The 26792-nt window shown below is 41.2% G+C and overlaps 2 protein-coding genes across 2 annotated transcripts; one reads left to right on the forward strand and one right to left on the reverse strand.

The window, feature by feature from the left end:
• The first annotated feature begins 48 nt into the window (after positions 1-48).
• On the forward strand, positions 49-13145 carry adora2b (adenosine A2b receptor). The gene is made up of 3 exons (XM_071460699.1): positions 49-551; positions 656-1161; positions 10015-13145. Exons 2-3 carry the CDS (start codon positions 842-844, stop codon positions 10742-10744), a joined length of 1050 nt encoding a protein of 349 aa, XP_071316800.1. The 5' UTR covers positions 49-551; positions 656-841; the 3' UTR covers positions 10745-13145.
• Positions 13132-26685, reverse strand: zswim7 (zinc finger, SWIM-type containing 7). The gene is made up of 5 exons (XM_071460705.1): positions 26528-26685; positions 24611-24632; positions 23374-23476; positions 15943-16047; positions 13132-13655 (listed from the first exon to the last, which is right to left on the reverse strand). Exons 1-5 carry the CDS (start codon positions 26601-26603, stop codon positions 13545-13547), a joined length of 417 nt encoding a protein of 138 aa, XP_071316806.1. The 5' UTR covers positions 26604-26685; the 3' UTR covers positions 13132-13544.
• Positions 26686-26792: the final 107 nt, after the last annotated feature.

A 26792-nucleotide genomic window follows, 5' to 3' on the forward strand; every position in this document is an offset into this window, starting at 1 on the left:
TTTTCAGCTCACTCCTGCGCCGCGCCGCGCCGCGCCGCGCCAGGCTGCAAACACCAGTGGAAACTTCGCAGCGCACCTTTGGTGCTTGAACACATTCAGAGGCAGCGGGCGCCCGTGAAGTAACGCGATAACTGAACTATCTATAAATGACACGCGCCCTAACAGAATTAAAAGTAAATTAAAAGTAAATTCTCTTAGGACGAGTGCGCGTGCGCGTGCGCCGGAGACACGGTCCACATCGGCCGCAGGAGCGCGTGGCGTTTAACCGGCGCGTGATCACGCTCGCGCGGGACCCCAACCGCAAGGTTATCGCGTGCGAGTGGGCGCGCGCGTGTGAGAGAGCGAAAAAGAGAGAGAGAGCTTGTCCGCGTGCTCGGGGCGTGGCCTCGCTGTGAATTTCTGTTTCCTTTTTTTTTCTCTGCCTCTCTTCTTGCTCCTGCTGCTGCTCCTGCGCCCGCGGGTCCGGCTCAGACCCTCGGATGCCGCTGGACCGCTCCGCAGCTCGGCCGGCGCAGAGAGAGAAGTCGCAGACGATGTTCAGGCTCATTGAGGTGAGCGGAGACAATGTTCAGTGACTCCTTACGCGCAAACTTGTGCTTTGTTACGCATCTACTCGCAGCCTGTGTCAACTTTGCAAATTGCTGCTTTTCCTCAGGATGAACGTAAAGTCGGGCTCTGTCTGTCCCGCAGATGGCTGAGTCTGCAGCTCACACCTGTGGAATATTCCTGGATTATCGCAGAAAGACTTCTCCACTCCTCTGGGACTAGAAACAGCGTCGTGGGTCGCCGTCTTCTCTGTGAATAGCCTGCAGGTTTTAGTCCTTGAACACACTTTGCTGAGATGAATCCGTTATACATCGGGATTGAAGTGGTAATTGCTGTTCTCTCCATATCCGGCAACATACTGGTTTGCTGGGCTGTCGCCATCAACACCACTTTGAAGAACGCCACCAACTACTTTCTGGTGTCTCTGGCTGTGGCTGATATCCTGGTCGGTTGCCTCGCCATCCCCTTTGCCATAACCATCAGCATCGGCATACATCTGGACTTCTACGGATGCCTCTTCCTGGCCTGTTTTGTCTTGGTACTGACACAGAGCTCCATCTTCAGTCTTCTTGCCATCGCAATTGACAGATATCTGGCTGTTAAAATTCCTCTAAGGTGAGTCCTCGCTTTTATCCCTGCTGATGAAGACAGAGGAGAAATTAGTGAAGCATAGACTACTTCACTTTCATTTTCTCGTTTTCTTCTAATATAACAAAGTGAATCAAAGTCAGTCAAACCCAGTTTTGGAAACAGCCACTCGTGTGTCTACAAGGCTGTAACTTGAAATGAAAGTGCCCTGCTTGTTTATTCACATGTTTATACCCAGCGCGCTAAATAAGCAGAAACAAAACCAACTTCCTTTCATCACATCTTCATGAAAAAAAAAGCTCAGCATAATTCTGTGCAGATGTTGTCTTGTGTTCCCATTGAGAAATAATCAAGTCAAATAATCAAATTCATGAGCTGGGAGATCAGTATCAGCTGTGATCTCATGAATGAGTTTTCTGTGGAGATTAGTGCCTGGTGTAAAAATAGCAGGGTTAACATCTAAACCTGGAATGATAATCACTTCATGCGTCTCTGAACATTACTTAAGTCTGGTGTTAGAGACAGACTTAGAAAACACCTTGAAGTGTCTGTTTTACAACCTTGATTCCCTAATCTGCAGGGTTCAGGTCATGTCAGCTCCACGTAGGTGGCGGCGGCAGAAATCTGTGACTGATTACCTGAATCATTTCAGCTCATTTTCCTCCGCTGATTAGAAGCTGGCGCTCAGCGAGTTGTGTGCTTTTCATCTGACGTCTGCTGCAGCTGAAGATGAGGCGCAGGATCGATACCTGGCCACAGTGTGTCGCCTCCATTGACCCTGGTGGCAAAGGCCGTCAGGATCGATGGAGGCTCCTCTGTGCGGCTGCGGAGCGTGTCCGCCTGAGGAAACAGGCGCGCTGCTGCTCGATGTTTCCTTGAACGGAAGAAAACAAGCTTCACCATCAGACGGGAGTCGTCTGTCTTCAGGTGGGGGTGTTTTGGGCTTTTCACTGTGTCAGAGTTGACTGTTTTTCGCAGGCGATATTCAGCGCTGTGAGTGTTGCGCGCACTGGACGCGTGATTCAGGGCTGTTCGTGCTGAGGGGCTGTTTTGCTGTGATGTGCTGTCATTTCCATTACACTCAAACACTGGCAAGAAAGGACAGCTTGACACCAGCCGGGGATGAGGGTTTTCTCCCACCAAAAGCTCCATTTGTGCTTGTATTTTTGATGAAAAAGCAAATCTTAACGCACCTCATTCTACCTCCTCGCACAGAAAACATTGACTTCTGCCTCCAAACACTCACTGTAAAAAGTTCTCAACATGAAATTTTATAGTTTCCTCTGAAAACCCAGCTCCCGCCCTCAAAACACACACGCACACATGTGATAATAAGATCAGTGTGTATATGTTCAGCTCAAATTACATGCAGCAGTGTGTGTGTGTGTGTGTGTGTGTGTGTGTGTGTGTGTGTGTGTGTGTGTGTGTGTGTGTGAGAGAGAGAGAGTGAGAGTTCAGTCTGCAGCCCCTTGGGATTGCAAATCTCTCTCAGATAAAAGTGTTTTCACAGATGGTTTAAGAAGTGAAAGGCCAGAGCCAGATGTTTTAAACCCCGTGAGAAGCCGCACACCCACTCAACGCTCCCCTCAAGCCCCCGTCCTCCCTGTTAGCGTTTCTCAGAAAAAGACCCTCTGGCTATTTTGTCCCTCCGTCCTGTTGCAGCTTTCAAATAACCTTTAGCACAGTGTGGACCACAGAAGGATTGCCCCCACCCACACCAGCAGCGCTGCCTCGGTGTGGTCAGGGAAGTGGGCATCATCTCGCCTCTGGCTGCTGATTCAGCACATTTCAGCCTCATCATTTTAACGGACAGTTTAAGAGTCTTCCTGTCTTTGTTTCGGCACATGTGGGGGTGTCATGGGCGCGGTGGTGGGTTCAAACAACTGATCCATATTCTCTTGATGTGCCTTGAAATGACATGGACAACGATGGAAACAGGGTCCAGGTGGAGATGCCGCTCAGGATGCAGACACACAGAGAGGGGCGCATCATCCTCAGACTTGTCGAGTCCTGAAATGACCTGGGATCAGCTGTGGAGACCAGTGGACAGTGCAGTGTGATGGAGAGTTAACAAGGTTAACATTGGTTAGCAATGTGTGCAGGTTCCCATTTGCAGAAGAGCAAAGGTTTCAGGACTTGATGTCAGTGTTGTGAGGATTGACACCACCCTTATATCTGCACATTAGATATGGAGCTACAGGTGGGAGACCATTAGCTTAGCTCATCATAAAGACAGGAGTCATATATGAAAATACCCTGGTCCGACCCCTCCACCACTCACTTATTATCATGTTCTGCTGTTTGTGTAATCTGTTCAAAAATCAAAGTGTAATTTCCACAAGTTGTGGTTTTACAGTGGGTTATGTGGTGGAGTCATTTCTCCGTGGGTGTAGAAGCCGAGCCAAGTTACTACACACTGTTGTTCTTACATTTCAGTTTATGTACAGGCCGAGACAGAAGAGTGAAGGTGTAATGGTGTGTGATATATTGTGGTAATCACAGAGCCATGCTTGGTGTCCCCTCCCTGCTTCCAGCCTTTATGCTAAGCTAAGCTAGTCGACTCCTGGGTTGTGATTGGTCTCACTTAAGAGTATTACGAGGTTACAGTTTCACATGGTTAGTGTGGGGGGGCACTTTCTGTTACCTCCAGTGCTCCTCGTCATAGATTCTTCATGCCTCAAACTCTCGTCCAAAAGCTATTCCTTCATTTGTGAGGTCGTGATCGTTCGTATTATCGCAGTGACACCAGGCTGACCATTTCCTGGGAGCAAGAAGTCTATCAAGCCGTAAGGGGCTTTGAAAGGACTATTTCATACTGTTCTCTTTGCTTTGTTAGGTTTTATTACCTCCAACAATGAGGTTATGTTTTCACCCATGTCTGTTTATGTTGGCAGAATCTACTGAGCCGATTGGCACTGAACTTGGTGGAGGGATGAATCATGGGCCAGGGAGGAAACCATAAAATTATGGGGCAGGTCTGGGTCATTTAGTATGAATTTGTTTTTTTTTCTCTGAAGTCTGGTGTATGGTTGTTGGACATTGGTTCAGCAGGGTTACACAAAAACTACAGAACCAATTTTCACCAAACTTGATAAATGGATGAATCATGGGACAGGGAACATTAGAATTTGGTGCAGATGTGGATCTGACAGATGTCCTCCTTCACCATGAACATGCGTATCTATATTTTCCTAACCCACTTCTGTCAAAATAACTCTCACACAACTTGGAGCGTGACAGCTTTACATATTCAAATCTGCGTTATTGTGGTTTTATTCTCAACTTGCCTGTGTGATGTTATGTAGTTTGTTTTTGCAGCTCGGTTTGCATACACACCCACAGGCTGGTTGAAGTATAAAATCCCCTTGTGTTGTCAGTTTGATCGGGCACATGTTTGATTGTGTTTGTAGCTGAGCTGCAGACACTGCCAGATATTTAAGTGGAGGTTGTGAACGTTGAGTGTGTGTGTGTGTGTGTGTGTGTGTGTGCCTGGCAGAGGTCTGTAGCCCCGGGCGGAAGCACAGTGACACTGAGAAGAGAAGGGATGTATGGAGAATGGAGCAGGAGAAGAAAGCAAAACAAAGATAGATGCCAGCGTGCTGTCGTCATGCCAGAGCTAATCCATTCAGCCTCTCGCCCGTTCCCTGCCTCCAAAGACAGACAGAGAGAGAGAGAGGGAGAGGGAGAGAGAGGGAGAGAGAGTGGGAGGCGACGTGCAGGAGATGGGCCCTGTGCAGCCTGCTGTACTTGTGACTGACGGACAGAGGGAGGAGAAGATGGAGAGAATCAGATGGGTGGCGTGCAGGTTCTGGTGAGCTCTGAAGCTTCCCCTCCTCCCTCTGTGGGCAGAGTGCTGTATTATTCATGACCCACGGGTCAACCTGCTCTCCTCCCTGGGGCAGGGTCGCAGGGCTGAGGCTGGGTTTGCACACCATTATTCATTACACTCATGAATAATTGACTGTTGGGATTGTTGTAATTATTAAACCACAGGGCTGTTTTCAGTCTGAACACACCCTCAGAGGACTGGGCTGATCACGATGAAGTGATATGTGTCGCTAACATGATTTTCATTGTACTGGCAAAGTCTCTGCATGTGAAACCAGAACTTTGATGGCATTAATTTCCTGCCTGTGCTCTTTGAGTCAGATGTTTGCTGCAGTTTGAAGCCACTTCCTCACAGCCTGGCTTCACTCTTATCTCCTTTTAAAGCTTTTATATAAGCTGTTTCCATGGTTTCCTTTATAAACCACTATGATCAGACCAAAACCAACAATTAATGATTTTATCATGTGCAGCCACAGCCTGACGTTGCTTATCATCACAAACACAGAAAATAGCCATACTGATGCACAAGGTGACTCAACACAGCATCATCTACACCTGCCTAAATCTACAGCGGCTGCCTGTGTTAGGACGCGGTGTGAACTAGATTTACAACAGCAACTGGTTCAAAAAAGGGGATTTCATGTTTATGTATCTGAACAATTAGAGCTGTAATCCTGAAAAATCATTTGCCAACAGAAAAGAAAAAAACTGCAACGGTTAAGTGCAGAATTTTATCAATAAATAAGACGCATTTGCAAATGTGGTACTAAAAGATAACATTTACTGCTGAAGAAACTCTATCCAGGTAATGTTGGTTACTTCTTACTAATCACCATCATTTTCTTTCTTCATTGTCTGCATGAGGTCGATGTTTCTTCTTGAAGAGGCACGACCAGTTCCTCAATTTATCTTAGTCACAGGCTATTTGTGGCCGACCGAGTCTGCAATTGTGTCTGCGTCTGCTGAGACCTGCGTTCTCCCTCCACTGCTCACTGTACGTGTGACAGTTCTGAGCACCAGCCTTTTGTTAAAGGATGTGAGAGCCTCACAGAACGCAGTGATACAGTGAAGTGAAACAGACAATGAGGCAGAGTCAGTCAGGTAGATGCTGGTCAGCTCGGGACTCTGCAGGTAGTTAGTGCTGCGTTGTGGTAACTGTGTTCAGGAGGCGTGTGACTCCGGACGTCAATGCTTCAACCATGTTTTTATGACTTTAATATGTTTTAACAAAGTTCACAAATGGCTTATGAAGGATCACAGAAGACACACCACTTTTTACATATTCTTAAAACTTAGGTTCACATTTTTCAACAAAACTCACTGATCATATATCGGCCTGTGTTCAAACGAGCTGTGAAGTGCTCGCTCCTCGCTCAGACTGCTGAAGCATCATATTCAGTGAGTTTAACTTTATAATGGATTAAAGCACAAAACAAGAGCTGTGGGTTTTGTCCTCCATCTTTCACACTGGATCCTTTAACCGCCACTGTGGACAGGGAGATTTATTACAGTCACCAAAAACTCTTTCCTTACACATATGGGCATGTGAGTATTATTTAGAAAAAATGTGCGAATCTGTCCTTTAAAATGTTTGCAGCCGTTTTACTGTCTGTTAACAAGTCAGATCAAACGATGTGTACAAATATTAATCATAATGACAGATAATTAATAACCTACAAAATTTGATTTATCAACAACTTTGCAAATGGCTTGTTAATAACACAACAGATTAATGTATGAAAAGGTTTTTATTTATCATTCACTAATGATTATTCCATCATTAACTTGTGGCTTATTGATGACTGATCATTATTACAAAGTGTTACTGAAAGTCACTTTTTAACTTCTGGTATCATGTGATCATGTAATAAGAAGCAGTAGAAGTCAGATGGATTATTTGTGGCACCTCCAGCTCAGACTGGTCCCTTGTGTGTGTGTGTGTGTGTGTGTGTGTGTGTGTGTGTGTGTGCGAGCGCTTGTCAGCATCTGTATGACTCATTACCATGTGGTCGCTCGCCTGAAACATTTTGAGGACACAGCTCATTTTGCCTTGAGCGCCTTTCATATGATGGGGACAGTCAGGACGACACTCGCGTGAATCAGCCCTACATCTTGATACGCAGCCGCTGTGCGCTGCTGTTGAGAATTTCCTATCATGTTTCAGTCAGGCGATGGCTCACAAGAAATCAGTGCAAAATCTAAACAGAAAAAAAAAGTCAAAACTAAAAAAAGTTTCTGTCTGTTCGTGTTTCACTTACCTCTTTTTTATTTTCTAGTGTTCACACTCTATCGCTCTATTACCTCACACCTCCAGCGAGGTGTGTGTAACTTCAGCACTATGTTTGTCGCATGAATCGAAGCGGAGCAGGATGTGCAGTGCTGCCAGAGACAGCAGCAGACTTAATACTTTCATTTTGTAGCTGATAATGAGTTCACAAGTAAAACAGGCTGTTCTGTTAGCGCTGTAGTTAAATCATGATTACATGGAAAGTCAAAATGACTTGGAAAGTAATATGGGGTGTAACTGCCTGTAGCTATGTATGTTTATCTTTTATTGTTGTATTTATGAGCTGTGTACTTTTTTAAATTGAATTGAGGGCGTAGTTTCCACTGGCCACCGAACATGTACATCCTCCTCCCTCTAACTCCACATCAGGGCGAGAGTATGCACTGAGGTTACAGACAAATTCATCTGAGGTTCATTCATCTGGATTTTAGCCGCTCAAACCAATCAGAGCAAACGCGAGCTGTTCCGTCTGTGTGGTGAATTCATACACCAGTGAAAAACAATTGAGCCTGGTCACAAACTGTCTTCTCTCAACACACACACACACACACACACACACACACACACACACACACACACACACACACACAGTGAGCTACAGAGCAAGGTGCTAGCCTGACCACTGGGAGCAGTTTGTGCCTCAGGACATTTGACAGGAGGAGTCTGGGGATCAACTGCTCTACGTTTAGAGTGAAAAGTATCTGAACCCTTTGGTATTACATCATGGTTTTCTGCATTAAATCATCATAAAACATGATCTGATCTTCACCTTAGTCACAAGTATTGACACAAGCTTCTAGGAAGAGTAGCCACAGAGCTAAATGATCTCCATTTACAGACAGTTTGTCAGACTGTGGACTGATGAATCTTTCAGAAGTCAGTGTAGCTCTAAGACACACCTCCAGTCCTCTTTCACGTTTTGACTCCAAGTTCAATAACTCCTGGCTCATTTATCTTTGTTGACGTCATTAGCCGAGGGGTTCACACACTTTTTCCAGCCGACACTGTGAGTGCTTCAATGTTTTCAATATGGAAAAAAACAAAGCAATGATTTGTGTGTTAATGTTTAAAATAGATTGTGTTTGTTCATAATTTAATTCAGATGAAGATCTGACCATACGTGATTTATTTAAATTTATAAATAAACACAGGTAACTCTTCAGGGTTCACTTACTTCTTTCTTGCCACTGTACAGACAGACTGGATGAACAATCATCTACTGCAGGGCTTCATTTAAATTACTAGCTGGACATTTTGGGTATTGTATTAGAGTTAGATGAGAAGATCAATCCCACTCTCACATCTGTACGCTAAATATGAAGCTACAGCCAGCATCTAGTTAGCTTAGCATAGCATAAAAACTGGAAACAGGTGGAAACAGTTAGCCTGACTTGGTGTCAACAATAAAATAAAAAAAACCCAACCGGCACATAAAAAGATCACAACTTAACAGCTTTGTTTAATCTGCATGGAAAACCCAATATCTGTCTAGATGAAGATCTCACCATATTTTAAGATAAATGTATACAAACTCCAAAGGGTTCACTTACTTTCTCTCGCCACTGTATTTGACAGCTGTAGTTATTTACTGTGAAGATCAACATTTTACAGACAGAACAGGAGCAACTTATAAAGTATGATGCGCTGTGATAGATTTAAATACACAACAGTATGTAGAATAGTTAAAATAGCTTTGCCTCAAACTGCTGCTTACATATTAATGCATCAGCAATAATAATCCAGATTTTAAAAATAATATAAAACCATGATAAGGGGCACTAAGCTACCTAATAAGTGCTTTATGTTTGATCACTTAATTGTATTTTGCTGCCAATACTTTTGTACTTTTACTTAAGAGTTTGAATGCAGGACATTGTTTGTAATGAATCTTTGCAGTGAGGTATTGATACTTTTACTCGGGTAAAAGATCTAAATACTTCTTCTCCATTGCCCCAAACAAGCAAACGTCATTGTCAAAATCAATTTTGCAGCTTTATCTGATCTCATGTCATATTATTGTTGTTCTGATGCACTTTTATCACACCTCATTTTGTTGGTTGTGTATGTTGTGTAAGCTGCTGTTCCTGTGTGTGTGTGTTGTTGCCTCTTTGTTGTTTGGTTTAAAAAACAAAAAAAGACTAAGTTATATAAATAAATACAAAGGTGATATTTCCTACAATACTTGAATGCAACAAACCACAGCCATGCACTCTCACACTTGATCATCCTGAGTCTGCCTGACTCCTCATCGTTAGTCCAATGTGCATCTTGGTGCACTGTACATGAATAATGTGATGTGTCCATTAGGCCACACCAACAAGCTGCACGTCACAAGCCAGCAGCAGTTCACCTTCTATGAGCCAAACAAAAGATAATCATTCTTGAGGAGGTCATTTATTTTAGAGATATGTAGGGTGAATACTTTTCAGCACTGTCAAACCACTTACTGAGCAGTAACGTTTAAGTCACAAAATACTGCCGGGACCTATCTGCTAACTTTGAGTTTGGCTGGGATTTTGAGACTTAAAGAAAATGAAGTGAGGAACAAGTAGGTAAAAATCATGAGTGGGCAAATATTTACATTAAAAAAATGTTAAAATAATGTAATAGATCAAAGAAAAAGCACCCACAAAAACAGCTGATGATGATAGTTTCTTTCATGTTCACACAGTTTTACCATGTTGTTGTATTTGTAGCTCAACATATTCTGACATATGTCCGAACTTCCCCATTGGAGACATTAATCACTGCTGTGTTTTCTCTAGGTACAATGAGTTAATGACAGGAAAGACCGCCAGAGAAATCATCGCTATTTTATGGATCCTCTCCTTTGTTATTGGCCTCATCCCTTTCTTTGGCTGGAACCTGAAGTCCGGGTGCAGGACCAACAGTTCTGGGGTGGACAACACTACAAACACTGGACTCGTGCAGGAGCTAAGTGGCAAAGGAGACTTGCTACACAGCTGCAAGCTCCAGTGCTACTTTGAGAGTGTGGTGGACATGCACTACATGGTCTATTTTAATTTCTTCGTCTGTGTGCTGCTGCCACTGCTCATCATGCTGGGCATCTATCTGAAGATCTTCACCGTGGCCAGGAAGCAGCTGAGACAGATCGAGCTCAAGTGCGTAGGCAACGGCGACAGCCATCACCATGGGCTGCTTCAGAAGGAGATCCGGGCCGCCAAATCCCTCTCCATTATCGTGGGACTGTTTGCTGTCTGCTGGCTGCCCGTCCACATCCTCAACTGCCTCACGCTGTTTTACGAGGAGCTGAAGAAGCCGGAGATTGTCATGTACGTGGCCATCATTCTGTCTCACGCCAACTCTGCGGTCAACCCCATCATCTACGCTTACCGCATTCAGGACTTCAGGAACACCTTCCGCAAGATCCTGGCCCGACACTTCCTGTGCCGCAGGGAGGAGCTGTACCTCAGCTCCAACGGCAGCAGACGCAACAGAGACCAAATCCACATGACCATCGACCCTCTGCTATAGAGAGTCGTACTGAGGAGGAGTATTATCTGTGTCAGCTCTGTTGTTTCAGTCTTGAATTTTATTTCCACTGAGGTTTATAATGTTTACAGAACAAGGGTATGATACGTGAGGATGAACCGATGCTAAACGCGCCTTGAATGTGGACATTTATTTATGAACTGTGTCAGGGGTTAAGCAGTGAAATGTCGAATGGTGAGTCTTATGTAACTTTTGTATTGTGAAGGATTTCTGCTTTTAAAAAACATGATGAAGCTAACTGGATTTGTGGGACTGTGAACAGGATCCAAACTTAAAATGCTATTTATCATTCTGAATCCACCCTGTTACAACTCCAAACACTCCTTTTTTTGCCCTCCTATTTTATACTGTCAGCATTCAGTGCCAGTGTTTAATTATTTATTTATTACAAGACCTTATCTTTGAGAATGTAAAGATCAAAAAACGTTGTGTGGGTAGATTTGTGGACCTAGAAAGGTACAACAGTAGTAGTCTACATCCCACATTCATACTCATGACCATCACAGGCTCTACATATCTTTTATTTGATTATAAGAGGAGGTATTTATCAGATCAATATCCAAAGTAAGAGACATAAGGTTTAAACATAATACCTTTGTAAAGCAGAAATGTTCTCGAGCTGCTGCTTCAATCTCTGCAGGTGCTCCTGCCGCTGCACTAGCAATTCCTCCACAAAAAAAATGCATGAACAGGCGGTCAACAGAGGGATCGCCTGCTTCATGAAAATCGCCAATGACTAAACAAGAAGAAAAGGAAAATGCAAGCATTAAGAAAAAAAGAAATGCTTTTCCTGTCCCATGAATCATCTCTAAGAGCTATAGGGGTGACAAAATAATCTTGTGACCTCTGTGGCTATAATCCAGAAGGAGACGTTTTCGTGGCTCAGAGACAAACGGCATGATTTGATTCAGTCACGCAGACTCAGAAATAAGTAGTTGTTTAGCAAAACACACCTGCACTGGTGCTCCATGTCATTTCCATGTTTCTTAGGACAAAAGCTCAGGAAGTGCTGATTCGCCACAGAACATTTTCAGATGCTTTGTTTTGAACCAACTGATGTTATACTGTCAGTAGACTCGCCATTTTGAATTTGCGTGCAATTTACACTATTCTTTCTCATCCAGGCCTCTGGTACACATGTATTTTGTAGCTTACATAACACAAAGCATCAGTGCTTTGTTTCAGATAGCTGTACATGAATGTCACTTGCCTTAGGAGTTCAGCTGACCCCCCCCCCCCCCCCCCCCCCCCCCCCCCCCCCCCCCCCCCCGACAGTCTCAGCTGGGATCCCGAGGCCTTCATCTGTTCTGTTCGTGCAGTAGTTCCTCTTGAAGCTGCTGAAGTCACTGACTGAACTGAATTTGAGAAAACAATACATTTTAAGGGTGAGTCCTCAGAACCATACAGCACTGAGGACTCATTTTAATCATACTGCTAATCATTTAACCCTCTTTCCTCCTCTGCGCTAGCAAAAATATACGACTAAGTCCAGAGTTCAAATCCCTTGCACTACGTGGTGCTCACAGTGCGACATCATAGTTTGAGGGAGCAGAGCTGCAGCGACTCCAATCATGAAGCACCTGATGCTTTGTGTCTCTTCTTCTGGGGTGTGGTGGATTGTTGTGAATGTTCCTGTTGAGCTTTTGAAACTAAAGACAGGGCCGAGAGCTGATCACTGAAAAAGGTCTAGTAAATTAAATAGTAAATTTTATCACAGACAGGAGTTTCATAATTAATGTGAGAAAAAAATAAGGGTGTTTACTACACAAACAAAAACACATTGCACTGACATTTTAAAATTATTTCCCGTTTGGTGTGCCTCGCTGGTGATGGCGAACCATGTTGTGTTGGTGTTCGATAAGTGTTCTTCATTGTCTCCCCTCATTCGCTGTTGTGTCTAGTGTACCACCTCTGACCTAACTTCAAGGGCTAAAATACAGGAGTGTGCCAACGTTTTAGTACATTCCAATGGACACATCTATACTGTAACTGCACTGTAATGTCGTATTATTATTGTCTTTGTTGACTGATGTGTAAAAATAAGTACTGTAGGTGTCCGGCTTTCTACAAGCTATTGATTGATTGATGTCAAAGTATTGCCTTCTTTTGCGATTTTAAAGGTTAAGACTGACAATAACATGTTGATCTAGTTCAACATTCCTGCCTTTCATTCCGAAGTACCGATCTGTCAGTGTGCTATAGTGTCGCTACTAATCAGGAAAAACATCCACTGTGGTCGAGCTGATGTGCAAACTTTACAGAGGCCATTCTTTCTTTCACTCAACAAAACTACAACTGCAAACTGATACTGCTATTTAACATGATGCAAACTGTATGTATGGTGAATTATTTTGTTAATAAAGGTAATGTTTATATTGTTACAGATCGGTCTTTATTCATGTTTACAAAAGCTACACAGGAAAAAAATATGTTCATGTTTTTGAAGTATGTCTCTAAAGTAACTTCACCATGCACACACATAAAACTGACTAATGTGACATCAGATAAAAATGACCTAAAAATAAAGCAGCACACTCAGTAAATAGAAGTTGTTCCCATGGAAACAGATTAAGAAGTCCTCCAAAAGAAAAAATAAATAAAGCAACATCTGGCGTCTTTCAGAGAGACATGTGAAAGAGCAAGAACCATGGTCGTGTGCCCAGCTTCGGTCCTCTCTGCAGTGACCCAAAATATCCGTTTGAAACATGGGCTTTCATTCAGGAGGGGCCATCATTTCCCTTTGGGTCCAGCTGCTGTACCTGGTAGTGAAGGTACCTGGGTGTCAGGTTGCTTCTGTCCCACTGAGCAGCATGGACATCTGCTGATCAGACACACTCTCCTGCTGAATCACACCCATGGCCTGACAAAGGTAGGCAGCCAGGATGTGTTTACACTGGGAGAAAAGAGCACAGACACTGATTCATTAGATGACCACAGGCACCGATGTGATTGATGACACGGATATGAAGCCCTAATGACAGTAATTTAAATTCAAAGATCTCATGTAAACACCAGACTAAAGAGGGACCATTTGGTTCTGACCTGCTGGAAATTTTCCACTGAGTAATCTTCAGGATGAGAATATCAGTCACAAGGCACATGCCAGAACAATTTCCAATATTTATATCAGAATATAAACAAGAAATTACAAATATGAAATGTACATATGACTAAGAGGGTTATGAGTGTGTGTTTTTTCCAAATGGAGTGTTTGTGTGAATAAGAAGCGAGCGTGTGCTGAATGACAAGTAGCCCTGCAGTCATTTATTTGTGTGCACATTCCTCTCATTATTATCAATATTAACATGTTAATCACTGACTTGTTTTCACCCTCAGCCTGTTCCATGCATTATAAATGAGTTTTCCTCCACACCATCACCTGTGGATCAGTGTTTTACATAAACAGTAAGACACAGGACGCTGGAATCTGCAGGGCCCCTGGATGAGCACATTGGCTCCAGCAGGGAAGAGCTGCAGACTGCACGGTCAAACTCAGAGTCTCTTGAGTGACATATGGTTTTGACTTTGGAACCGGAGAGTGATATTAATATCTGACTGCAAGTCTTGTTTTGCGACATCATCTTGCAACAACATTTGACTCCAGCATCCTCTGACTATTTCAGTTGCTGGAGAGTTTGATGAGGCAGTGAATAGTTTTTCTTCAGTGTGTTTTCATGGGGAATGAAATCAGTGTTGTGAACCGCTCATGCAGAGTCTCCTTGCTCTACTGCAGCTCTTGTTTCTCACACTGATTTTAGCAGCATCCTCCAGGGAAAACAAGTCCCACTGACAGTCGGAGCATGAGCTGAGGTCGTTCGCTTGCAGATATGTAGCAAATGCGGCCAGTCAGGGAGGAGACGCCCCTCAGTGACCAGACAAAAATATGACTAGACCACAATACATCTGTTACACACATTTCTACGCGTGCTTTGTCTCACTTTTGACTGGGCAAAGGTTTTCTCCAGGATACACGCCAGACTAACAAGACACAATGGCTGTGAAGCAGATTTCATCTATCTGTGTGTAAATATGTTGTTGTACACACCAGGGGTCACCAACCTTTCTCACTTTGAGAGCTTCTTTGACAAAATAAGAGGGGCTGTGAGCTCCTCATGTTTTATATTACTTTTATTCACATATCGTATCAAAACACTCAAACTAATCTCCAAACCAAATCAGATAAGATGATTTAACAAATATCAATATCCAAAACTTACTTTTTGTTATTTTTTTATTTTACCAAAGACATCTTAAAGTCACATCAGCGTCAATTTTTGTTTCAAAAATCAGAGTCACAATTCAGTCAAACCTGAACACACAGACATGATATCACCATTGCAAATAAACGTCCACAAATCTGTTAATAAATGAATCAGAGAAAACAGGATCTCCTTAGTAAGCAATAGTTGTCAGTACATCCTCTGGTACAGGAACAGGAAGGTAGCTAATTATTAATAGTAATCTGCTAAAAGGAAAGAAAAGGTTTCTGTTCTGTTACCTAGAAGAGTTGCTATCACTGCATGTCGCTTAAGGCAGATTGGATGTAAACAAACTTGACAGTGTAACTTATTTGACTGACAAATGACAAATAACTCTCAGGTGCTGATGAGGGGTATGTCTGTGTATTTGGACTAGATTTAAGGAGTGAATTTGTGTTGCTTAAAGTTTGTACTATGCATTCATGGATTGTACTATATGTACTCTAAACTTTGGGTGAGCATCTCTAAAACAGCGTGAGCTACTGACAGTTTGTGAGCCACCTGTTGGAAACCCCTGGTAAACACTGTGTACCTATATATATATATATATATATATATATATATGTATATGTGTGTGTGTGTGTGTGTGTGTGTGTGTTCCTGAGTTAGTGTTTGTACAAATTTCAAACCGAGCAGGACACCATACGTACATTTGTGTTTGTCTTACTGTGTGAAGGGTCTTTTATTACTATTGCAGATATGATTCCTGACTTTAGGACAGGATGATAGTTTTTTGATACTTACTTTGAGCAATACATTTATTTTTTCTTCATTTAAAAACAGAAACAAACCTACAGTCTTCAACTGGCAGAACTGTCTGATCAAAGTATAAGTAAAGATTAATTTAAATCTGACTAAACATCTAATGTTCAGGTTCCAGTTTCAGCCCAAACTGAGTGTCGCAGTTTGAGTGACACTCACCAGCAGGCCTTCATTTCTGCGGAGCACGGTGTAGGCGAAGGCTGGGCACGGGCAGTAGTGACAGGACACAAAGCAGGTGTACAAACGTCCGGAGCCTCCCATTACCTGCAACAGATTAATGCAAAGCACATTCAAATATGTGGCTGTGTATACACACAACAACTTGCGTGTCATAAACAGGGACAAGTGTCAGCTGTTTCTTCATGAGGGAGGAGGTTCTCCAGTCAAACATGATCACCAGGCTGTTTGTATTGGCTGCAGCCGCTGCAGCTGAGGAGCAGTGGAGGCAGTAAAAGCGTGGAAAGGCATGAAGGGAAAACTTTTTACTGCATCGCAAATGTCCAACAAGTCCAGACACGACAGGCTGAGGAGCAGAGCAGCAAACATTTTTCTCTTTTTTTCAAGACACCATCTCTCACCACAAATCAAAAAATGATTGACATCGACTTTATGAAGTATTCACCCACCCTGGATTTTTTCATGTTTTTTTTATGACTTTGAATCACATTGAATATATTCATGCTATTTAGACATCCACCAACAGTGAAAAAAACTCATAAATGTGAAAACAAATCATCTTTTTCATATAAGTTCATTTATTCTATGTTTTATGAATTTAAGCCAGTTTGTCCTTAAGTTACACCACAGAGAGACAAGGCTAGTGATGATGTCATCTAGAAACAAGCCCTGCAGCTGCTTCATGTGTGAAATCACACCGTTCACACATTATGACAGCAGTCACGGTATTTTACTGCGATATAAGCACATCCTCTCATTCACAGTCAAAGGACTTCCATTCATATACACTAATTTGGCTGGAATATGTCAAGTCCCACAGTCTGTCACTGTTTCAGTGTCACTACACCAACTAATGTCACCAGAAGTCCTGAAGATTTCAGGTCATGATGCTGTGATTTCCAGCTTCAAACGTGTGTCCTTCAGACACTGACTTAACCGTCCAAAATTACTCCATGTGAACTCTGTTTTTTGGACTCAGCTTTTCAATGTTGGAGTTGAAGGTGAGGTTGCATCAACCTCATCATTTCAAATTAGTTATTTGGAGGAGACGAGATAGAAACGATGCATTTTTAAACAACCTGTATGTGGAGTTTAATGGCCTTGGCTGACAGCACCTCCTGCCCACAGGGCTGACGCTCACTCCAGCTATAGACAGTGATTTAGGTCTCGTCCTCATGCACATGACACATGAGGACATTAAGTCAGTGGATTAGCTTGACACTTCCCAATAACTAATGGTCCCCAAGATGGCAGAACAGGCTCCATTACTCTCCAGAACTTCGATAAATTACCTTTCTCTGTGACCTACTAAAGTAAAAACACCTCATTTGTTCAATGTGACACTTCATTATAAATAAGCCACAAGAGACAATTACATGGACTTAAAACACCTTGGTTAAGATGAATAAAGCATCATACACAGCAGTATGGGGATAAAAGCAGGGAAACTGTGAAGACCAAGCCAAGGACCGCTACAGTTTCTAAAGTGCCAAGTTTATTGAAAACCAGCTCACTCTTGGGTCCTTTTTGTTGTGTGCTGGCATCATAGATTATGTGGCTCTGCTGCAGCTCACACTGCGAAGCTGGCAGCTAATATCTTCAACAGACACACAAACTGTAGGCTGCCACTGCCTGGCAGGGATCCAGGTGTCCTCAACCAACACTATACATCAAGATTTGCCATTCAGTCGCTGCAGATGGAACAGTGAGAGTTAAAGCCTCAGCAAAGCTCTGGCTCCGTCACTGCCTGAAATACAGGCTCTCTGGGGAATGCTTCTCGGGAAGCCATTATGAGCCAGAGGGCCATTAGTTTGGACAGCCCTCTCTCCACTGGCTTCGCACCACAAACAGGGCTAGGGGAAATTTAAAGTTCTGGGAATACGTTGAGATTCACAGCCACTGTATCTGTACTGATTGGATGCATTTAGTTTGACTTGTGAGTCTTTGGCTGTTTATTCCATTCAAGAAACGCCTGTCTCTTATATGTGAGTCCTTCAAGTGCTAAAAAACCTTCTTTCATTCCACACAGAGTTTGTTTTCCATTTCAGTTTGGAGAATGGTTTGGTAACATACACCGTGGATAAAATAAATGTGAGGACCTCTTTAGCTGCCACTCTTCATAATCAGGAACTCACATCGGCACATCATCATCTCAACTGCTTCTTTTGCCACCTCACACCTTACAGACTGCGTACAGTGTCTGATCAGAGAGGTCAAAAAGATCTGAGAGACAGAAAGAAAAAAAAAAAATCATACTACTAGCTAATATTTTTTCCCCAACTCTATCCTTCAACTGTGCTGTACATGGATTGTGTAGAATGTATTTAAGTGTATATAATGTGAAAAGATTTATTCAAATCGCTTGTTTTGTTAAACCAACAATCAAAACTCAAAGGCATTCAATTAACAATGATACAGAACAGAAAAAAACTACAAACTCAAGACGAGGCACTGGAGTGGGAGCCACCACAGTGTCTTATTTATCTCATTATTTTCACCCTTTTGTGTTTAATGATTCGCTTGTCGAAGTTGTAGAGAAGTTCAAATATTTAGGAAACTTTTTTGATTGAACTTTAAGTTTTACAGCCAACATGGAATACATTTTTTAAAAAGCAATGCAGCGCTTGTATCTAATCACCAGTGACCAGGATTACAAACACAGCCTGTAAAATTATTGGGATAGAGCAGAAACAACTGGAATCTATATACAGACAGCAGGCGAAACAGAAAGCTCGACAAATTATATCAGATCCTGTTCATCCCCTTTTTTAGAGAATTCACCAAACTGCCCTCAGGACGCTGTAGAGCTGCTAAAGCAACCAAGAAGATTTACAAAGTTTTTTATACCAAATTCAATAACTCTGTTGAACTCATAAGCATAATTCATACAGAAATTATGTCCCTTCTTGTTTGTACTGTGCAAGTTGTACTAATTCTTTTAACTGTATTTGTTGTTTGTGAGGACTCACCAGCCTGTGAGGCCAAAGGCAAATTTTCACATCTGTGGACAATAAAGATTATTATTATCCTCACATCTGATGAAGCTGGAGCCAGCAAATATTTGGCATCTTCGCCCAAATTAAACAATTGATCAATTAATGTCAGTAAACTACTTAATCAGCTCATTGTTTCTGCACTACTGTCCTCATCAGCAACCCTTGATGTTTCGTTGAGTAAAAGACTCAATGCTGCCACCCGCAGTGTTCATGTTCATACAGCTGAGTTTCATTACCGCTGAGAATACACTTACTACCTCAATTTCCCAGCAGACTTTGGTACACCACTTCGCATGTAAAGGTCAGAGTATTAGAATTGAGATAAGGTGAAAAGCAGTGAAATGCCAAGCTCTCATGAGTTATTCATTCCTTTCAACAAAAGAGGAGAAGAAGCAATCACTGCAACATGGGAAAGTCAGTTGTGTCCCACGGAAACAGTATATTGACAGGAAATGAGAAAAATGGCGGAATTTGTTAATTTATCAACTTCTCTCTGACACAGAGCCCAGTTAGCAGCCAAGTCGGTGTGCAACTTCCAGTAAACTCACTACTCCATATGGAGTAAGAATATAATTCATTTCCAGATATGGGTCTTATCATTTTCCTGAAAGCATTTATGAAAACTAGCTTTTTAAGCTTATTTGTTTGAGAACTGCTATCGCATCTTCTTCCTGCCTTACTGGAGATTTGTGAAGACTTTTGAGAGGCTGATGACTATTTAGATTACTGCTCCTCAAACTGTTGTCACTGACATCTGCCTCTTCCAGAGGTTTAATGACGCTCTTCTAACTCTCAGTACTGTCACGCTGCCCACGTAAAGTCTGCAGTGAGAAGATACAGACCTCCAACCTGAAACGTCACGGCGGGCATGACTCAATCTTTGATCCTCACAGAGACGCCTTCATCTCCTTTCCTCTGACTTTTATTTCTTAAAAGTCAGAGATCCCATGCCATGTCAACTTTGCTCTGGTCTCAAGTATTTAAATAGAAAGAGTTTGGTGTGTTTTTACCAGCTAAGCTGATAGAGGCAAAGACCAGTGCAAGCTAAATATTTGTGCTATGCCTTTCAGACAGTCTTTGAACAGACGCTGTATAAACTGAAGTCTCACTTAATGTATAACCAACTGTCAAAACATAAAACAGAAGCTGATCACGGGAGAAAAGCTTGTATGACAAAGAGAAAGAAGAACACTATGTGATTATTAATGAGCTGTTCATGGGTTAAAACCTCTCTGAGAAGGCATGTGATTTACTGCACAATGTAATGCCAATTATTCCAAGAGAAGCCTGTGCCTGCAGACTGATGGAAAATAGCAGGAATACTCACTTGGACAAATGTGAGTAGCTGAAGAGGTAAAAAAAAAAAAAAAACAAGAACACTGCTATTGCTCACAGCTATTGGTTATGTTGGTCTGACACATTAAAGTTTGAAAACCTATTATTTCTAAGGGCCAATGGCCTGTAACATAACTAGTACTGTACATCTGATAGACTGGATGATCAACCATCTACTGCAGGGCTTCATTCAAACAGTTGGACATTTTGGGTAATGTGCTTATTCATTTTCTTTGTGAGAGTTAGATGAGAAAATTTATCCCACTTTCATGTCGGTACACTAAATATCTAGTTTATCTAGAATAAAGACTGTAAACGGGGTGAAACAGCTAACTTGACGGTCAAGATCCAACGAGCAGATCAAATTATTTAACACCTGATATCTTGTTTGTTTAATCTGTACAAAAAACTCAATACTTGTATGGAACAACAATTTGCTGGGACCAATTGCCAGGTAAACAGGAACTGCTGTTCGGCAGTTGTATGTCTCTACAAACCAGCCAAGTTGCAGGAAATATGGTCATAATTTCCCCTTCCTGCGTTAGAACTTGGAATAATGGGTATTAATAAGTATTTTTGCAGAACATTAAGATGTCACAGTGAAGTTGACCTTTGATCATTTGGTTATAAAATGATCAAATCATCACTTCATTATTTTATCCTATTACATATTTGCGTTAAATTGTGTCATAATTAATGTAAGTAAGTCTTGAGTTATGGCCAAAAATGTGGGTCAGTGACCTTGACCTTTGACTTTTGAGCACCAAAATCTAATAAGTTCATCCTTGAGTCCAAGTGGACATTTGTGCCAAATTTGAAGGGATGCCCTAGAGGGGTTCCCGAGATATTGTGTTCACAAGAACGGGACAGATGGACGTACCCACGGCCAGGTGGTCGGGGTGCATAGTATATGGGCATACTGACCCTGAGCAGTAGGTCCGCAGTTCGACTCCTGGCCAGTTTCCCTATCAAATAAAGGCATAAACAAATGCCCAAAAAATAGCTAGAAAATAGAATTAAGGTCTCACAGTTGTACGCCTCAACAACTCAGACTAGTTTCAGATAACATCCCTATCTGTCCAGTCATATAAAAAAATAACCGTTTGTGTGAAATTTTGTCATAATTACTGTGTGAACTCTTGAGTAATGACTAAGAAATGTTTTCTGAAGTCACATTGACCTTGACCTTTGACCACCAAAATCTAATCAATTTGTCCTAGAGTCCAGGTTAACGTTTTTTTTACCAAATTTGAAGAAATTCCCTCAAGGTGTTATGGAGATATTCCCTCGGTGAAAACTGCAATTTGTGAGGTCACTGTGACCTTCACCTTTGACCTTTAACCACCAAATCTAATCAATTCACCCTTGAGTCCAAGTGAAAACATGCAAATTTGAAGAAGTTCTGTCAAGGCATTACTGAAATATCAAGTCCATGAGAATGAGACAGACAATCAGAAAAAAATATGCCTCCAGCCCTGGCTGTTGATGGTGCGGAGGCATAAAAAGTAGAAAATGAAAAAAAATCTACTGAGAAGTTTATTCTATAACAAAAATAGAAACACTTCATGAATCTCTTATTTCGTACTATATTTGTTCTCAAGAAAACATGAAATAAAAAATAAAAAAAGCATTTCCCAGGAAAGAAGGTAATAAAAACAGACTAATATATTATTCATTTCCAGTACATTCTGCTGGACCACAAATGTCAAACAGCCTTACACCAAATGAGATGAAACAATTAAGACACCAACAACTGACCTGAAAGTGTCCAGAGTCTTTACTTAGCTTCATTGTATTTTACAGTTCCTCTCATAAAAGTGTTTTTGCAGGGCCCTGAAAGAGTTTACAGGAAATTTAGGTCACAATGACCACAACCTCAGTGGACCGCCTTGTTCTCCCACCACAAGTAATTCTGCATCCTATTCAGGTTAACATTTAAGCTTGAGAACAGCATGACTCAGATCAGTTTTAGAGTATAGAATAATGGCATTTATTTTAAGTCATTTGGTAATTATGTATAATATTCTGTATTTGTTAAGTGCTTCTGAAACTATGTTTTAACTCAATCAAGGAACCCACTTCATTAAGTTTCTAATAGAAATTATAATAATGTACCAGGTACATTAATAGAAAGTCAAACAAAGAACTGTTTTTTTTATTATCTCAGAGAGTCACTTCAAGTATCCCTCACTTAGTGTCACTATTATACAGTTATAAAATGTCACGCACCAGGATTAGCTGGGTATTCAATTGGCAAACATTTGTGTGTGTGTCTATGTGTGAGCCATGCTGGGACTTGATCCTGGATGAACGACAAGATGAAAAGGATCCAAAGATGTATTAGAAATGTATTAGAAAATAAAGATCTACAGTCGGGTCCAAAAATCTGAGACCACTTTTCCAAAACAGACATGATGTTTTTTCACTTTTAAACACTCAGAATCAAACACTGCAAAATACAAATACTGTATAAAAATCAACTCATGTCCCTTTGTTGGGAAGGACTTCTAACATACTGACAGTGAATAGTGATCTAAAATGTTTTGATTTGTGAAAAAATCTGGTTATTGAGGTGATTTTGACAGAAAAGGGTCTTTAAAGTTGGATTGCTACTGAAAATTCAAGGTATCAAAATGAGATCATTTATTAGAGTTTGCATTAGTTCAGAGATACAACCCTATAGACTGGAAAAATGTGACATGAAGAGATCTGGATTAACAGAAGTCGGAGAACAGCGTCAACATGTCACAGCAAAACTAGACTGGACTAAAACAAGGTGCAAGGGAGTGATCCACTGAACACATCTTTGCTCTTGCACTTTCTCCTTGTTTAAACAAAAACACTTCAATCGGTTGTGCATATGATCTTTTTGATCTAAATGGAAACTTTATATTTATAAACTGTTGTTAAACTGATTATGTGCTGTTTTGATGAGAAGAACACAGCTGAACGGGCATCATTTCTCCTGTCTCCATTTTGTGAGAGGTAATAATGTGTTGTTGAAAGGCAAACCATTAATTTGCGGGACGTAAACTGTGCAAGTAGGACTATTGATTGTAATACTGACAGATACATGACAGACCTGGAAAGCCTTACGTCCACTGGGAGATGACAGACAGGTGACTGACCGTTGATCAACCAGGTCCAGAGCCTGTAACGCACAAGGCCCGAAGACGAACTTCAGACTGAGAGAAATGAGGAAGAAATGGAAGAGGTGAGGGAAAGACATAAAGATATCTACAACATGTTCTGTACTTATGTACTTAAGTCATTAAATAAAGCATGTCCTGTGGAGCTGCCTTTGTTGATAGAAGAACCACCTCCGCTTTCTTTACAGTCACTTTTTCCCTGTATGACTGTTGAGTCCTCACACAGTTGTGAATCTAGAGATTGGCTCTTGTTCTTTAGTTTTAGGAGACTAACACAACAACATGATATTTAAAACTGATGTTTCAGATAGCAAAAAAATATTATTATTCTAGTGTAGTTTTGCTTAAATCATCTAAATTTACCATTTTAAACCAAACGAGGACTGAGTGACATATTGAAACCAAAATATATGTTACTATGATTATTCTACTACAAATAATAAATTGGGGTCTAAAAGTCTGAGACAACTTTCCCCTCTCACTTAAATAGGAAAATAGTCTCAGACTTTTGGCCCCCACTTTCTATCACCATAAGACAAAAGGATGTAAAGTACCATGAAAGATAATTATATTGATGTTCAATGCAATAAACTGTGATCTTCTGTTATGCATTATATCAGACAAAACTCTGCTAATGTAAAACAAAAACAAATCTATCCGTTTGTTAGTTTAATCACATTTTGTTTGAAATCATGATGATGTGTTTTCTTTTCCATGACGCAATGATGAGAGAAACTGGGAGATAAAGATAAAAATGGAATGATGCTTGTGAATTACCAGAAAGTGTCTTCCTGACAAGCAGCCAGGATGTGGCCAAACTGACCCAGACAGGGAACACCACTTCACTCCCAGTGACTCTGACCATTATGCCAGGAAATGTTGCACTAAAGACACAGAGCAGCATCATAGCACTGTGTCATTTGGCAAATCCAGACTGTAAAAATACTTCCCTTGTTTTCCTCAGCGTGGTTTCTCCACTTCACACTCACTCAACCATGTGTAAACCTTTTTACTCACGTTGTAACTCAGACAGATGATAGATTTGTAGATAGTATTAAAGTCAAAAACTTTTAAGAGTAACAGCAAAATAATGTAATTGGTGGCAGATGTACTGATAAATATCTGCGATTTAAGTTAATAGGAAATGGGAATCAGAAAATTGATACTTACGCGATAAGTAGATCATCAGGAACTGCAAAAGAAAAGATTTCTTAAAATGTGCGTTCCACAGATTTATCAGTGAAAAAATTTTAATTATCAATTCTCTGCAGACAAATTAGGGTGAGAAACCATGCTTTACTTAATTTAATCTCTTAAGAGTTTACAATTAGACAATATGATTTGTTAATTGAACATCTGTTTAAACATCCTGCTTTTGTGTTGATGCTGAGGCAAACATATTATTTTCACATACACAGACAAAGGCTTTATTTAAATTGGCCTGACTGCTTCTTAGCACTGTTTATGAGCCGCTGGAAAACTCTGCTCAAACATGAGTGTCTGGTGAGTGTTTTCACCCTGTGACACATTTAACTGCTATTACACAGTATTTTAATAGAAAGCAATGAAAGCACCACATTTTACTTCATTCTATACCTATAATGATTAGTCAATAAATCCATCAATAGAAAATTGATCGGCAGATATTTTGATAATCAAGAGATCACTTAGGTCAATTTTCAAACCACAGTACCAAATAATTCATTTATTCAGCTTCTCAATTGTGAGATTTTGTTGCTTTTTCTTCATCTCAAATTGACAAAGCAATACACCTTAAGTTCTGGGAAATACTGATTTTTCACTATTCTCTGTTGTTTTATAAACTAATTATGTCAGATTTATTCACAATGAAAATAATCACTGGGTGCACCCTACTTTGATTTTAATGACATATTCTAAATTGTATAGTATTGCTAAATAGTATTGCTAGGTTTTGATGAAACATCAAGACTAGATTTTTGTCTCCTACTAGTGGCTGGAGAGGAAACTGAAGACCCAGCAATGTGGGTTCACGTCAAAGAACTTTTACAGGTAAAAACAAACAAAAAAAAACCTGTTGAGACAGCCTTGAGTGCCTTTGAGTGGCTCTGTGTCAACATTTCAAACCTGCAGTATTGTTTAGTCCCTCGACATGACTTCAGTATACACATTAAAGCAGCTCTCCCCTCCCTGGAGCCACAGCCAAAAATAGAAATGTATTTTTTGGTTACTGAGCATAAACATAACCACTGACTAATAGCAATAAAAGTCCACTTAGGCACATCATGAAAATTTTAAATTTAGGGCTTTCCAGTGGGCAATGCTTGGTGGACAATATACACTATATCTTTGTTGTAGGTTTCTGGTGCCACAATATTCCCATTTTAAGTCCTGTCAGAAAAAAACTGACCAGGGAAAACTGTATTGTCAATAACTGTAATGTCATCTGTTCATTTGAAAGCCCGGTGATGAAGATCGGTTTCATAATGTTGAACATGTTCACAACAATGGGCCTTTATTTCACAGCAGCTAGTATGGCTCGGTTCCTTTTAAATGTCCCAGTAAGCCCCAGTGAGCCAGCATGCACAATGGGCCTTTTTTACAACCCAGGTGTAAGTAATAAAACCTATGAAGGCTGAAATCCATATAGCTGCTTCTGTTTTGGGGTCATTGCTCACTGGGGCACTAGAGCTTTTCCAAGTATGATATGTCAAAATGTCTGCTGTGAAAAGAGCTAACTTTTATAGGTGTCAAATGTTAATCTAATAACATGAGTGCGCTGTGTACAGGGGGAAAGAAACACTGGTCTCTTGGTATGTGTGTTGCAACAGCGCCCCCTGCCGCGTAATCATCAACCACCCTTGTAAAATGATGGAGTAAATGCTACATTAGCGTTACTTTGGACCACAGTAGCAACTGCTGCGTTTAATTAATAGACAGGAGAAGTTAGCGATTCAGTCCTGACGGAAAATTTAAGTTACTGTCAAGTTTTCTCATAAAGAGAAGCGAGTTTGTCCCACTTCGCTGTAACCACCTGTTAGCTGCTGATGCTAACTGCTAAAGCTGTCCAGGGGTCACATTTATCTCCCTTTACCACTCCCGCCTTACTTTGAGACGTTTCCTGGTATGTTTTCTGGATGTCACGGAAGAGTTGTTCAGCCACAGCAGGTAAAAGTGAGCTCATTTCTTACTCTGGACACCATCGACTCCTCTGCAGGGTCCGACCAAAATATTACAACTTCCGGCTCTATGTTTTGTTTTCCCTCCAAAATAAAAGACCTACTGGAAATCTAATTGTATTTGCTGCAAGGCCTTGAGGATTTCAGTCCTGCAAAGTGATGAGGTGGCACTTTTTTTTTTTCTTTAAATAGAA

The sequence above is a fragment of the Trachinotus anak genome, unplaced genomic scaffold, assembly GCF_046630095.1.
Source record: "Trachinotus anak isolate AG129_WGS33_773 ecotype Australia unplaced genomic scaffold, CSIRO_AGI_Tana_v1 ptg000024l, whole genome shotgun sequence".
In the NCBI taxonomy this organism is placed as follows: domain Eukaryota; kingdom Metazoa; phylum Chordata; class Actinopteri; order Carangiformes; family Carangidae; genus Trachinotus; species Trachinotus anak.